Source organism: Crassostrea angulata, chromosome 2, assembly GCF_025612915.1.
Source record: "Crassostrea angulata isolate pt1a10 chromosome 2, ASM2561291v2, whole genome shotgun sequence".
Taxonomy (NCBI): Eukaryota; Metazoa; Mollusca; class Bivalvia; order Ostreida; family Ostreidae; genus Magallana; species Magallana angulata.
Genome location: NC_069112.1, coordinates 64952171 through 64968832, shown reverse-complemented (window position 1 = coordinate 64968832; position 16662 = coordinate 64952171). Strand labels below are relative to the sequence as shown.

Genomic DNA, 16662 nt, shown 5'->3' with positions numbered 1-16662 from the left:
GTGATATCTTCTTCATATATATATATATATATATATATATATATATATATATATATATATATATATATATATATATATATATATATATATATATATGTAACCCGGGGTATTTGGGTCGGTCTTCAGTCCGTTGTGGATATAAAGTTGAGATGAATTCAGTTTACTTCTTTATTTGATGTAATCAATTACAAAATAGGTATAAATAAACACTGCAATAAAATAAATGCGAGTTAGGAAAGATAACTCTTACAAGCATGTAGTTTTGACACAATATGAAAATATTCCTCTTTACAAACTAGACTCAAAAATATTTGTGTCTATATTTAAATTATCTGCTTATTAAATAAATAAACAATAATAATCACATCTGTATAAATAGAACTGTACGTAATAATGTCAAACTTATTTCACATGAGTTTATAATTAAATTGTAGAAATATTAATCAGTTTCATAATACTACTAATACTATGATATATATTTATATATAACTATACATGAACTAAACTTAAACCATGTTTAAACAATGCTTACCTCACATGAGGTGTAAAGGTTGATTAGGAACATTATTCAGGATGTACAAATAATACTGTAGTTGATAATCTAAATTTAAGAAAAGAAAATACACTTACAATGCTTTGTACTCACTGATCAGACTGAATTTTACTATTAAACAAACTTTCTGATATTTAGTCATTTCATTTCTAAGCCAATTATATAATATCTTAGATATCTTTATAAATAATCTCACAATAAAACTGTATTTAGATATAAGGTAGTATAAAAAATTGTAAATTAACTGACCTGATAAAGAATGTAAATTTCAAGTATACACAAGTAGACTTCCAAATAGGAACTGGTTTAACAAAGAAATTTCCCACTAAAATTGTCACATGACCAATAAAGTAACAGCTGACCAATTTTATCCAATAGAAATACAGGAATACAGGAAAAAGGGTATTCCTTCTAAATATAGATTTTGCATTGCCAGAGTTAAAAATTACAAATGATAGGACTCTTACATTAAGGTTAGATAACTGTATTAAATATTTTTCTTAAATATTGCATTGACTAAATAATAATAATATAATATAATACACTGCACCAATATTCAAATATTTTCATGTTAGAAAAAGATTTGAACATAATCACCAAAATTATGCAATAATACATATAATATAATAAACATATTTAATTCATGAAATTTCGCTCTACCACATATATATATATAGTCCGGCTGATTGGTGCAAAATTGCTCACTTAACGAAGAAAGCACCAACCTTTGCATGGTCGTATATTTCAGTGTACTAAGAATAATTGGCAATGGGCTAACTCTCAAAAATCAAAATGGTCGCCATTTTCAGGATGGCCGCCATATAGCTAATCGTTTTATAACTTTGTTTAAAAGAATAACTTTTTTTATCCTATGAGTTCAAATGTTACACAGCAGATAGGTTACGGATGCTTTAGACGTTTTAACATTCAAAATGATAATATTTTAATATGGCCGCCAAATTAAAATTGGCTGCCAAGTAGATTATGTTACATTCCGGGTTTTTTTTTTCAAACAATATTACTTTTGATGATAATTCAAAATTAAAAAAAAAATATTAATTTTGATTAAATTGGGACCCTTAATTAATAGGTAAATTTGATCTTTCAATATAATTGCCATATTTCTCCTCCCTGGTTTTATGAAAAAGTTAAATTATATCTACACTGATGATGTGTTTGAGAACTCCTACACTTAAAAATTTATTTATTTAATTAGAATATCAAAAATTGATAAAATTATATGCATTTTGGGTTTGATTTTTTAAAAAAGTTTGTTTTAGGTAATTTTTGGCAACAAATGAATAAATAAGATTAGAAATATTTCATAAAAGGATAATTTAATTAAAATAAATAAAGTCCCGGGGGTCTACATACTTGGGGGTGGGAATGAAGGGGGGTCGATTCTGTCCTCAAGCACCTGTGGATAAAATTCACTGAACTATTAGTTCAAGGACCAAAATCTCTGGACGAATATATTGTTCACCGCTTTGCATCGGGCTATATTTTGTCCCTCGAGGCTAATATAATCACTGTTGTTCTTAACCGCAGTCAATATTTGTATAATATAGAAGATGTACATAAATATTTAATCAAATTTTACATTACATAAAAACACTTATACACGAAAACAGCAAAAGAACAAATATTTTTAAAATAGTGAACAAAAGTTCCATCACCAAAAAATTATGGAACGACATCGCGGTAAAAAATATATAATAATTTTGAAGTAGCATAATATGGTAGTCTATTTATTTAAATGTGTGTAGGTTATCCCTTGCGCTCGATCATCTGAGCTATTCGATACGGTTACCTGTTCACTAACTAGACATGGTTTACAGGATAATGCATTAGAAGTGGAAAAGGAGTTACAGAATGGGAGATTTGTTTCGAAGAACTTATAATAGATTTTTATCCATTAAGCCACGACCAGGCACATGAGCAGAACAATATGTAAATGACAAGGAGATAGTGAACCAATGGGAATATAGCTCAGCTTCATGGGTGGATGGTAGCGGGTCCAGTAGTAGCTAAAGTAATACCGTATATCAGGTTTTTACTGCGTCATGTTTTTTTCCGCAAATCAGAGGCTAAAACGGTATATAAAATTTACGCGAATCGAATTTTCACTTTTTCAAAGTCACATTGAAATTATAATTCATGATTGTGTAAACCTGTGAGGAAAGATGGGAAAAGAATCTAAATTGTCGCTCTTTGTAATGAAAAATTCAGACAATGAAAACATTTACACGATTTCCTTAATGTGAAATAATTACCGATAACTATTTTCAGAGATCAGTCATAGATAAATAGATCATGTACCGTTACATATACCAGTAGCTCAGGTATAATTGGACATCGTTTTACCCAAGGAAAGCGACTGTTTTAATTAGCTTGTCAATGCATTATTAAATAAACAACGAGGCTTACAAATCTATTATCTGGCACTTGTCCTCCGATCCTGCAATTTGTACCTTTAACTGATATAATAGCGCTGGATGGTCTTGGCAATTTTAAGACAAATTAAACTTATTGTGTTAAAGAGTTCGGTATAAACATGAGTGGAAGTATTAAATATCTAAGCTAAACAATTTATTACCAAACATATCGTATTTATAGATTTAAGATAGATATGATGGGTTATTTTTTGACCACCCAGCGTCTTGAAATAACTATTAATGTAATGTTCTCTAAAAAAAAAAAAATGTTGATATTCGTTGATATAATTTTGATTTTTTTTTTAACTTTTTAACCACCATCAGTTTGCATATTTAAATACAATAACATTTCTTTTCTAATGTTTGCAGCTACAAAGTCATATAAGAAACATTTTTAAAATATCTAGAGCAAGACCACTTTATTTGCGTGGATTTAATGTTATATTTTATATTAATTTATTTGTTATATTAAAAGTGTCAATGTAGATGTATTGCACCAAATCATAATTTGTTAAGCCACCAAAAAGGTCCTCGAAATAGAGTGTGCTGTAAATGAACCAATAAATCAAGGACGACTCGTCAATTAGGAATAATACTTTAACACGTGTGGCGTATTTTCTATTCTTGTCTCTCTTTGGTTCTGATTGATTTCCTGTATGTATGATATCAAAGATTGTTTCCGATCACAAATTTATAATATAAAGAACTCTGAAGTACAAAGTCTGGTTCAACTATGCATTCGATGTGGCTGTACCTTACAGTTTTTACCATTTGTAAATGTTATGGTGAGTCAATTTTCTTTTATTTAAATTAGACAATTCGTATATTTATAAAGTGACTGTGACATTTCTGTTGGCACTCATAAAATGTGCTTTTTTAGCAGAAACTGTTCTTTTTTTGTATTTAATCTAAACTAATATTGATTGATTATAAGTATATACAGTATTTGTCCATTTTACCAATAATTTGTCAGCATATTTAAGCATGTGAGGGTGGATATATATAACTCATTATTTGTCCCTAAATATTTACTTCTCTGATGCGTTCTTTATCGTCAGAAAAAAATGAAGCTAAGTTTAATGAAACAGAGGTTATGGAAAAAATAACTAAGAGAATAAGAAACGAACATATGCACGCCATAGAGTTTAATTTTCTACAAGGAGTTTAATCTCATTGCGCTTGTTTTATATTATTTGGCAAATATTTTAGGTGTTTTGTTGGCTATGTTTTCATTGGTTTTAAAGAAGATATAATCATAGTAACAAAACTACTTGAAATATCATGTACTCGTTTTTATGTATAGAAAATATCGCATTACACAAGCCAGCTTTCCAGCAATACCCATTCATCGACGGTGAAGCTAGCTACGACGCCAGTAGAGCGGTTGATGGACTGAAATCTGACTTGAGTTGGTCTGGAGGTCAGTGTGTTCTATCATCTGGCAGACATACAGCCATCTGGTGGGTACATCTCACTAGCATCCTCAGCATCCATCACATTACCATCTACTACAGGAAAGATAATGTAGAACCAGGTACTTAAATGTTAAATCGTTTAAAAGTATTTGTTTTAAACAAAATTAAATTCATTTTATCAGTGTTTTTTACAGTATGTTTAGTTTAGTTTCACAAATGGTTCTAAAACAATTTTTTTAAAAGGAGTTAATGCACATCATTCACGAGAATGCTCAAAAATGCGCTGTGAAGCCAAAATTGGTCACAATACATTTCCTTTTTAATTTTTTTTTAGGGAAGGTTAAGACGAAAATTACATAACACTTTATGGAATTCACCGGTTTACGCAAAATCGGCAGAAGTGTGGTCATGCGTGTAACAACGAACTTGTAAATAGTGTATAAATTACAATTTATAATAATTAGGAGTTCTTTATTCATATTGCTAATACACGAGTGTAAAAAAATAAGCTTCAAGTATATAATATACTACAAGACTTGATAGATTGTGTTTAACTAAGGATAAAACTAATTATGCAACTTAAAGAAAATCAACTTATCTAAATCATTACGCATTATCAAAAACTTTTAATCGATAGATGATTTTCATAGGACGTTTTCTTCTTGATAAATTAACGTTCAATTACCAGCATATTTTAAATCTAAATGAAAATGTTATTTCAGCTTTTAATTTACAAAATAAGAAACATTAAAGGCAATGTCTGAACAGATACCTCCGATCAGGAAGATGTGTTTATTCACAGATACTTGAAGTATCACGCGTTTGAATTGTTAATTTCCGTCATCACTTAACCCTCAGCAGTTGAAAGGTTGCTTCCTGCTATGATTGCGGAAGAAATGTTAATCGTTTGAAATAAAAGCTATCAACAGATTGATAGAATATCTCTTTATTATGAGAGTGTGATAGTGATATTCCTCCGAGGGGACGAGTTTTACGGTATAGGACGAGGTTCTGTTCCGAGTACATAATGAATAATTATAATTATTTTGTTATTCCTAAAATACTTATTTCTAAATCTAAAAATGTTTATTGTGGGATTTAAATTTACAACATTAGCAAGGATAACATATATAATGGGTAATATATACATATTTGATAATGAAAAACTTCTCTAGAGACTCTCGATCAGGAATTCACAGATACTTGAAATATTACGAGCTTAAATTGTATTTGTCTGTCATCACTTATCCTTTAGCAGATGAAAGGTTGCTTCATGCTATGGTAACGGAAGATATGTTAATCGTTTATTAATTTAGGTTTATTTTCAATTCTCACTTAAAATGTATGATATTTAAAAAACATTATTCAAATAAAAATGAATCTATTATGTATTTCTTTACTAACTTGGTATGAATTACTGATTAAGAAAAGAAAATCATAAAAAGATGCAAACTTAACCTATAAATATTTCTTCCAGTGAAGTTTTTTTTAGCTAAGCCATAGCAAAATTAAGAATGTATGTTCTTTAACCTTATCAATTCTAAAGGAAGTATATCATTGCTTATTGCATCTTTGTTTTATATAACAACAACACGCTTTTAAAAAATATATGACTTGACGCTTTTCTCATAGGAATCATCGGACTGGAGGCTGCAGCAATTTTAGGATTCTCAGTTTACGTTTCAAATACATCAGATGTATCGCAAGGAATGTTGTGTTTTAAAGATAACAAATTTACCAGGAGCACCGTATCCACATTTTTCAATATCACGTGTCCTGTTCATGGGCAGTATGTCATCTATTACAACGAACGACTGATGGGAGTAAACTACCCTTTGGAATATTCTGTTCTTGCTTACAATGACCTTTGTGAAGAAGAATTATATGGTAATATTTCTTTCAATATTCTTTTGAAATTTCATGTACAGAAACTCGAAATTTGAAGATTGAAGCATAATATGGATGACTTTTACTCAGAATGCCAAAAATAAATTTCACTAATGATAATTAAACAAATATGCGTTATATGCCACAGAATTTTGATTATAGTGTTGTGTTCAACTTTCAAAAGAGCTAGGCAAAAACTTTCGTTTTAAGTTAGTGGCCTCCAAATACTTTTTTGAAAAATGAAACAATCCCTCAAAATTTGAAAAAAGAAACCTAAATGATGTATTTAAACACATTTCCATTTTATTTTAGTCTTATTCTATAATGTTTATAAAAAATATTGAAATGTAACGTCATTTATAAAAATGCTAAACGTTGGTCTTGTATTGCAAATACATTTAATACTTTGATTGAAAAATAATAAATCCCCGAAGGCTGTCCAACCACCAGATATTACGGATTGAACTGTTCCGTACCCTGTCCAGACGTCAACTGTCAGTACTGTCACATAGAGACGGGCACCTGTCAGGGCTGTAAACCTGGATACAAAGGTCACCGATGGGATTTAGGTAATTTTCTGCTACTTTAAACAACCAACACGCTAACCTGCTTTCGTTATCAATTTGATATGACCTTAAATTTAGAGATAAAAACACAACCCCTAAACCCCTCATCCCCCCCCCCCCCAAAAAAAAAGAAAGAAAAAAAACAAAACCATGACCCCACCCAAAAACAAACATACAAAAACCTCCCCCCACCCCCACCACCCAAAATAAGAAAAAACAAACAAAAACCTGTGCAACACAATAGATGGCCAATTTACCAATTGCAGTTAAAATTATCCTGTTACTGTTGATAAGTGGCAAGTTTGATTATTTTTTGACATTTTTTAAATTGAAAATTTAAATATAACGACTCATTTAAGCTGTGTTTATTCATATAACAGATTAAACTGTATAAATATAAAAATAGGTAAGTTAATGTCTCTCATAATATATAATTAAACAAATAAAGATATGTCTTAGTTATTTGATCACATTTGATGTCATTGACAGTCAAAAAGCAAAAGCCGAAACCATCAAACTGAGAAATTTTTATATATCGTAGTCTTCAATATCATCTTCTATATTTGTTGTTTTTTATATTGTTGTTAGATTTTATTAATCTGTCTGCTTAAAGCCTGTGATGTTGGACGGTTTGGTGAAGCATGCAGAGAAAAGTGTGGACACTGTCAAGACAAAAACAAATGTTTCCATATAAATGGTACATGCTTAACCGGATGCAATGTTGGTTATGAAGGTGACCTTTGCAAAACACGTAAGATTATTTAATATATACTGTGGTTTCATTAATATTCAAGGGTATCAATTTTTGTGGATAGAGTGAAAATCACAGTTTCAAGCATACGTAAATTCGTGGTCAATGACACTATCAATACAAAATGTTAATAGAAATTGCAATTCAATTAATACTATATTCTGTGGATCAACTAAATACCAAAATCCACGAATGTTTATATTGAACGAATATTGATTAAACCACATTAGAACAAATTTCTTAACAATACCGATTGTTATGACATGTACAGTATTATAGAAAATAAAGTTTCCAAGATCTTCACGGTCCATTTCCTACCAGTTTATCAATCGATCAACACCTTTAGCAAGCTGAGTATAATCACGAACTGTACTAAATAATCTTGATTTCCCATATGTAACAATTTCTCGTCTCGCTTTTATCTACCGAACTGATGTACCATAACAATCATATAGACACGTTTACATTTTCTTTAGAATAATTTCATTAGTAACTTTAAGAAAATAAAATGCTTTCTTTGATGATAATTGCCGGTTTTGAAGGTACCGATCATTGCGAGAAAAAAAATCAAGTATTGACCGCTAAAGCGGGTTATGCATTTTACATACAGTGTCGCTATGCATGTCACGCATGAGTCACCAAAAAGTATTTCATTAATAAATATTTAAAACAAATATTTTAAAATATTACAGCTTGTCTCAATGAACACTTTGGACAGGATTGTGCTTACAAATGCAACAACACATGTACAAATTGTAACCATCTAAGTGGTGTGTGTGATTCTGGATGTCTTTCAGGCTGGAAAGGGAAGTACTGCCATGAAGGTATGACAATACTTTTATCATATACATGCTTTAAAATGTATGACTAAGATTTTATTCAAATATTATACAATTGTTCAATAATTGTAAAACAATTAGACTTTCTACTTTTCTGGATTAAAAAATTCCGAGTTCATTCACGGGATTATTTTATAAGAACGTGTGAAAATTCTGTTTCAGATGGATTTGATATCATTTGCTATCAAAGGTCTCGTTTAATTGACTTTTTAAACTGGACGCAGTTTTCAATTTGTAATAAATAAGTAGGAATTTTATTTGTTCGAGCGAAATCAATATTTATAATTTATCTAATGTAAACAAAACTGATTTGTTTCATAGCATGCAGCAACGGATCGTATGGTATTGCCTGTAAGGAAATGTGTGGAAATTGCCATGGTGTGACACAATGCGACCAAATCAATGGCACGTGCCTGAATGGATGTAAACCTGGGTTTGAAGGGAACCTGTGTAAAACACGCAAGTACATCTTGCTGTTTAAAAATATCAATCAAAAATTGGAATAAAAATTAGGTTCTTTCTTTAGCAACGATTTGGTTTTGTTGAATGCCATTGACTATTTTTAAGTTCTCAAACTGAAACTATTTTTAGATTGTGGCTTAGGATCGTTTGGTGCAGACTGCAACGAAACATGTGGGCACTGTCGGGACTTAAACCAATGTTCGAATGTCGATGGAAGATGCCTAACTGGATGTGAAGCTGGTTACGAGGGGGAACTATGTAAAAAGAGTAAGCTTTATCTTAATCCAACTTTGTGTACGTTGTGTGGTATTATTAAATATTGTCGAATTAAAGTTTGGTGCATTTTTAGGACAGAGAGACGAAATGTGCTCGTTTAACTTTGATTTTAGATAACATATTGTTTACATACGTAGGAGAGGATGCATTAGATTCATGATTATTCCCTTATTATAGAAGAAACTGCCTTATACTTTCAAAATAATCCCTTTAAAAAATAAAAAAAAAAATATATAAATATAGCATCACCAATTATAGTGTGTTTATTTTTATACATTTTTTTTTATCTTTTACAATTAACTAACACGTAGCATGTGACAAAGGATCGTACGGTATTGGATGTAATGAAACATGTGGACACTGTCGTGACATAAATCAATGTTCTAATGTCAATGGGATGTGCTCAAATGGATGCAGTGCTGGTTTCCTTGGACAGTTGTGTAACACACGTAAGATGATATTAAATGCAGTCTTTAGCAACATCTATAGGATATGATTTTTTACCAATCTGGAAATGAGACTTCCTCTTTCAGTAGCTTTGTGTAAAAGTTATTTTTTGGGGTCTGTTTATATATATATATATATATATATATATATATATATATATATATATATATATATATATATATATATATATATATATATATATATATATTTGCTTTCCTGACAGTTTATGGCTCAAAATCAATATTTGAAAAATAGAAAAAGTATGGTAAATAAAAGTCAATTTGTATATACATACAAAGTTAGAAATACAAAACAAAACAGATTCAGAAAGATATATGTTATGATAAATTTTATTTTTGTGTAATAATTTTCAAGAGAAAACAAATCTTTTCCATGAAATTTAGATCAAAATAATTATCTTTATGTCTTGATAGCTTGTGAAACAGGATTGTATGGGGATTTATGTCATAAAGAATGCGGACACTGTCGTGACATTAACCATTGCTCAAATATTAATGGAACTTGCTTAACTGGATGTGACGTTGGTTATCACATGGACCTTTGTAGAACACGTAAGTGAACTGGAATGTCATATTAAATCGATATTATTTGATTCAAAATTGTAATGGAAAGATAATCCATATGCTTCTCTTTATTTACCCCAGCTTGTCCGTACGGATACTTTGGTCAAAACTGTGCAAGGAAATGTATCGACACCTGTGCTGGTTGTAACCATAGAGATGGTTTATGCGATTACGGATGTCTACCCGGATGGGTGGGCTACTTTTGTCTTGAAGGTACATATATTTAGATTGTTTAACGTTTTTCTAATTCAAGTATCGCCGTAAAGTAATAACGAATTAAGTTTTGTTAAAACAATTGTACCTTATATTTGCTACGTTCAAATCCACACAAATATATTGATTAGATTAACTATAGCTTACAACCAGTTTTGTAAAAAAAAAAAGAAATGCTTCATTGAAATAACATATAATGCTAATTAGTACGTAAAATGAGAAACATATTAATGGATACTGAAACAAAAATTACTTAGTAACATGTCTTTGTCTTTCAACCACATATTAAGACATATATTTAATATACTAGTTATGATCTAAATAATTATTAGAATTTTTTTTTTAATAATAAACGTATGAAAATAGAATTATAACAGTGGCGTCAGGAAATGTCAAAAAAAAAACCGCAGTCAATAACTGGTTTGTATATTAATGATGCATGGCCACGATTTTGTTCAAATTTATTTTTCCGTTTTTGACCGGGTTTTGCAACAGAAAAAAATCCGGTTTTTGAAATGGTGAAAATGGCGGGCGGGCGGCTGCCAAAAGGATACCCTTATTGTACGGATAACTCGTCCTACATTTTTCAAGATAGAAAGTTGTTGCAGAATAATTATAAATTATTAGAGGTGTGCATATTATTATGATTTTGATTTCTGATAATTTATGAAGAAAGTACCAGCTTTTGAACTTAGTAATTTTTTGGCAGAATATTGCATATATATATATATATATATATCTATTTCACTGGATACGGTGTGTTTATCAATTCAGGATTGACATGGATTATGGATACAGTTCACGTAATAGAAAACCAGGTTTGCAGTCATATTGACAGCTATTCACTTGTTAATGTTTACAATGCTTTAGTAAGGTATTTCTAATAGTCAACTAAAATTTTGAGTGTCAGTCATCTTGTTACAAGCGAGATACAGAATACTCCTTTGTTTTGTAAAAAGAGGTTTTTTTATTTGAAATGTTAATAAAATAAAATTCCACGTTTAGATCTTGAATAAATGTAACGAACACCAGGAACTGTATATTGACGTTCAAAACTGTAGAAAGAAATATCAGCTTAAGAAGAGCATTTGCCGGTATATTAATAAAATGTAAACAAAAACAAAGTACATGTTTACAAAACGAAAAAGTGTAAGCTCTGTATCTGTATCCTGCTCATAACTCTACAACTGTCAATAATTTCAGTTGATCATTAGAAAGAAATGTTAAAAAATATATTAATAAAAAAAGGAAACAAACTTTCGCAGCTATGTTAAGGCTTCCCATGGACTTCAGGAGCCTTAAAAAATTCCGCGAAAAAAGTGATGTATTTGTGACGTCATAATAGCATTATTCTGCTTAAACACTTTTCATCGAAAAAGAGTTAAATTACCAGATGATGAATATTTAACTTTCGTATTTTAACATTTTATGCATAATAAAATTGTTGCACAAAATAGATTCACTTGTAAATGTATAATTCTTTTACTTTCGTGATTTGCTGCTTTATTATGCGCATGCGCAGACGTCGATCGATGTCTTAAGAGCTCTTGACACGTGTTGATAGTTTGGCCTGCAGGTGCGAGGGGAAAGTAGGATGTACACGGAGAAAATGCATATCTTAAAGAAGAAATCGTGCAACAGACTGATCTTACGGTATGTTTACACAGAGTTTAACGTTGTTTTCTGTTTTTATTGTTGAGCTTGTGAGTTATCGACGAAAACAATTAATATCTGAACGTTCAGCGTGGTCGCATGTGTCTCCGCTATCGGCCATGTCATTTTTTTTTAATCTTTTGCACGATGATTCAAAATATTGTAGGACTGATTTAATGTGTTATAAACTTTTAATCTCCTATAAAATGTGAACAATTTTTATTACCATTGCTGTTCGGTTGTAAATATTTGACATTGACGAAAAACAGGTGATAATTTTACAGGTATGTACTGATACACACGCCATTCATATAAAGTAAACCAACCAAGTTTTGAATGCGTGATTTAAATCGACACTCTAGGCTGTAGCTCGACTTCGCACTTATTAAATCGATGGTAGCCAAAAGCATGTCTGTCTTGATGAGAAATTTTACACTTAATTAATAGTAGTTATGAATTAAATAAACAAATGACATATTCATGATAGGAAACATTGCCATAATGGTTATGTACCAGTTATCGGCTTAAATTGAGCGTGTTCTTGTCATATTTCCTTAATTCTTAATATTTTGGTATAAACAAATAAATTTGAATCTTGTAAGTTGTAACTCTGTTTGGTTTTATTGAGATTAAGGACCCAAAACATCTTGCTTTTGTACTTTTTAGAACACACATAATTTGCTGAGTTTTGACAATTTACCGTACCAGTTATCGGATATTTGATGATATAACGTAAATGTCTGTGGACATTAATTCGGATTTCCTTTATATTTTTCCTTTAATTAAATAATCAACTTTTTAATGAAAATATCAACCACCATGTGCTTTCGTTTGATCAGAAATGATTGTTGTAGTAAATGTGTTCCTGTCTTAAGCCAAGAAATGCATTGCTCTTTCTTTTATTAGATAAGATCTTGTACAATTAATTTTTACTGATTTTGTTGAATTACACATTGCTGAACATTATTATTTGACAATATGCACTCGCATTGCTACACTGTGTTGTAAATATTTTTTTTTTTGGAAACTGCGTTATCTCTCGCGTTTCACACGAAAACTGTTGTGAAACTGTGTGACAATACTGTCTGATATTTAAAATGAAGTACCGGTAGTAATGGGAATCCGTGAGATTTTCATAATCGATAATCGGTTCCCTGCAACTTCCGGAAGCTAATTATCGATTGTAAGCAGATTTTTTTCTATTTCATAGCTAAATAAATGTAACTTAACAAAATACAGTTAACTGACTTATTACTAGGCCTTTTGTATTTTAGTTTACTGAATATTTCTTGCTATAAAATGTTGTATTCCAAAGATTTTCTTTAGTAGATGGTTCAACATAAACTTTCTTGAAACTAAAATACGCCCAAACACGAGAATGTGCTTTATTTTTTTAGGGTAGGGATCTAGCTCATCTGACATGTCAGCCATTTTTAGACCGCGCACCTTTTTGGGGGTTTTGATGGTCTGCCTCTAAAATATTCTGCTTATGATATGCTTTTGTTGAAAGTAAAAAAAACTCAACTGATTAATTGTAATGAAACATTTTATAATCGAGCGCTTAGAATGGAGTAACAATCAATTAATTTTCTATTAAAATCGATGATTGGAACATCACTATTATGAAGATCTTTTATTTTAATCAGATTGACTTGAGTGAATCCGGTTATATTTTATAAATTGTGTTGTACAACTATTGCACAATCACATGTTGGAATTGAAAAAAAATGTTCTCTAAAACGAGTTTGGGTTATTAGCCTCAAAAAAGTAACTTGGCTCACTTGAGATTAAATGCTAAATTAAAATTTCTTTCAATGACACCAAAAACATTTTAGTCATTCTTTGCAGAGGCAATTATTTGTACCTGTAAATTCACAATAGTTACATATTAATGAAGTATAGGTACATTAATATGAATACCTTGCCTAATATTAAATTTGTGATGGTCAGACCGGTTTGAATGCCAGTGGCCAAATAAATCAGTTGGTAGAGCACCTGTCTAGGGGTATCAGGTTCGATTCTCGGTCTTGTCCGTCATATTTTTTTTCCCTTTTCACATTACAATCTGGTGAAAACAATTTTAGATTGAATGCTCGAAGAAACAAAAACAGAAGAGAAAATATTTGATTGGTGCATAATTTTTTTATCAGCTATTGAGAAATTTCTAAGTAAGTCACATTGCATTAGGTAAAATCTAGCAATTAAGAAAGGGCTTGATTGCTTTGCTCCCTATGCCCCTTCTGAATCACTAGAATTTACTTAATATGATCTTTCACATAGACTTTAAAGATCAAGACAAGATTTCAATGATGCATTGAGTGACATCTGTAAACTGATTAGTTGTAGAATTTAAAATATACAACTGTGCAAAACAAAAATCTATCGCTGGTAATTTTAGAAAGGTCTCTGAAATTCCTGTTATGTATTAGACATGTAGACAATTATATATGTTCTTTTTTATATATACAAGAATTTTTTTTTAACTTACAAATCAGCAAAGATTTTTTTATAATTTACACTTTACAGTAATACAAAATAATTTATTGATTATCAAGGGAAATAATTGCCTTGTCATATTGAAGAAAAATACTGCCTTTAGATATTCACGGCAAACATTGATAAAAAGTGATAGATATTCCAATGAACTAAGAGTTTTTCTGCAATTTTAATGAGCGGATGTGATTTCTCATCCTTCTTTTCCATTAGCTCTCTGTGCTTTCTGATGATGGCTGTTTGGAGTTTAGCTAAAGCTGCGTCGTAGAAGTTTCTAAGAAGTTTATCATTCGTGCTTTTGAGGATTTTCCTATACTTTAGAAACTCCTTGACAGTTGGGTCATCACTTGGCAGAAGTGCTGCAACCATGGAGACAGTTGAGTCTGAATCTAATGAGGTAAAAAATAAATCAATTTAAATGTATTTATGTGACATATATTTTCTTTTTATTTAATTTATCATATTTTCAAAAGTGCATATACCTTTTACATCTGTAAAGAGCTTCCTCTTGCATGACTTCTTTTGAACAGAGTAAACTGTAATAAGATTGTAAAACTTGACATATATGTTTATACAGACTTGCATGTTTTATAAGATATATCATGCATTTTTGATTTTTTTTTTACCATCTATAGGGTTCTCTCTTGCTCTTTTCAGGCCACGTCTGTTTTCTGCAGCTTTGGTCCCATCATGCTTTCTGATTCTGAGAACTTAAGAAAATAAAAGGTATTTAAGTTTTTTCCCAAGTCTTTGTCTTTTGATGCATAATTTTGTCTTAAAATGTTTAAAGATATACATGTTATACAAGATTCAAAACATGAGGGAATTACTAAAATATCTGGTAATTTTTTTTATTTCAAAGATATTAACATAAAACGCTACCTTTTAATTACTTTGTTTGAGAAATGCCCCCCCCCCCCTAAAAAAAAAGATAGGTAATGATCCCTCCCCCCACTGCCAAAATTAGCAAAAACTCAAAGAACTAATTTACGGTTAGCTTTAAAAATGGTTATAATAAGTGATAGTTGATTTGTATGTTAGTGTACACATTATACACATTAAACATGAAATAGAAAAAAATATTTGATTGCGATATTTTACATGTTCATGCCACCTGAAAGTGTGATATATTTTTAAGGTAGAATAACACACCTTGAAAAATTTATTTAAATAAAGAGTAGATTATTTGATTATGAAAGATTATTTGATTATGAAAGATTATTAATGAAAAATAAACTGTACATGTGTCAAATATGCGAAAAATTTGCAGTTTAGGATGAAAAATGAATATCTAAAACTTTTTATTCAGTAAATAAATGTTGTTTCGATGAGAGGTCAGCCATTTTGTAATGATGTGTTATTCCACCTGAAATGCTTGTATTACCTGGGAGTGTTGTCTTTGCAGACACAATTGAAATGTGTTCACCTCTATTGTTTTCCTTATAATTATTCAATGTATCGGCAGAATCTGAAATATATATTTTCATTTAGATAAGATCCTATAAATCAATAATAAGATATCTAATCTCATATTTTGATTGAAAATTTCGATTTAATACAAGATTAAAATTCAAAACAAGGTTGTGGAGATGTGATTAGTGCATTGGTTCACTATTTATGTTAATTAACTTTGACTCAATCTTTTTTTAATTACAATGTACCTCTTTCTTGTTTTTCATTTTCATTAGCTTTGAGTGTGTCTTGAATTGATGCCACAACGCTTACTGGTTCCTGCTCATCTGATGCATCTCTTGTTTCTGGTTTTTTGTGCCTGTTGGTTCATCTTGAATCAAATCTAAGAAGTGATAGATGGATCAATGGGAGAAAAGCATTAAGTATGAACTATGTTAATATTCTATGATTAAAACAAAATTTACAAAATAAAAGAGATTTTCATCGGGGAAAATCATTATGTGGATATAATTTGACTTTAAAATATTTGAATACCCTGGTATTTAATTGACAACAATAATAATGTTATACCAAGCACTTTTTTTGTTTTATTTTTTCTATCAATTTATTGTCACCTTTGTAAAATTACCTCTGTTTCTCATGCTAAATTGGCTTGAAACTTCATTTGGTTGTGAA

General features: G+C 30.2%; 1 protein-coding gene across 1 annotated transcript; it reads left to right on the top strand.

Annotated features, from left to right (window-relative positions):
• Window positions 1-4269: 4269 nt before the first annotated feature.
• Window positions 4270-9143, top strand: LOC128174705 (multiple epidermal growth factor-like domains protein 10). Its single transcript, XM_052840192.1, has 6 exons — window positions 4270-4522; window positions 6725-6859; window positions 7470-7607; window positions 8300-8431; window positions 8768-8909; window positions 9038-9143. The coding sequence occupies exons 1-6, from the start codon at window positions 4270-4272 to the stop codon at window positions 9141-9143; spliced, it is 906 nt and encodes a 301-aa protein (XP_052696152.1).
• Window positions 9144-16662: the final 7519 nt, after the last annotated feature.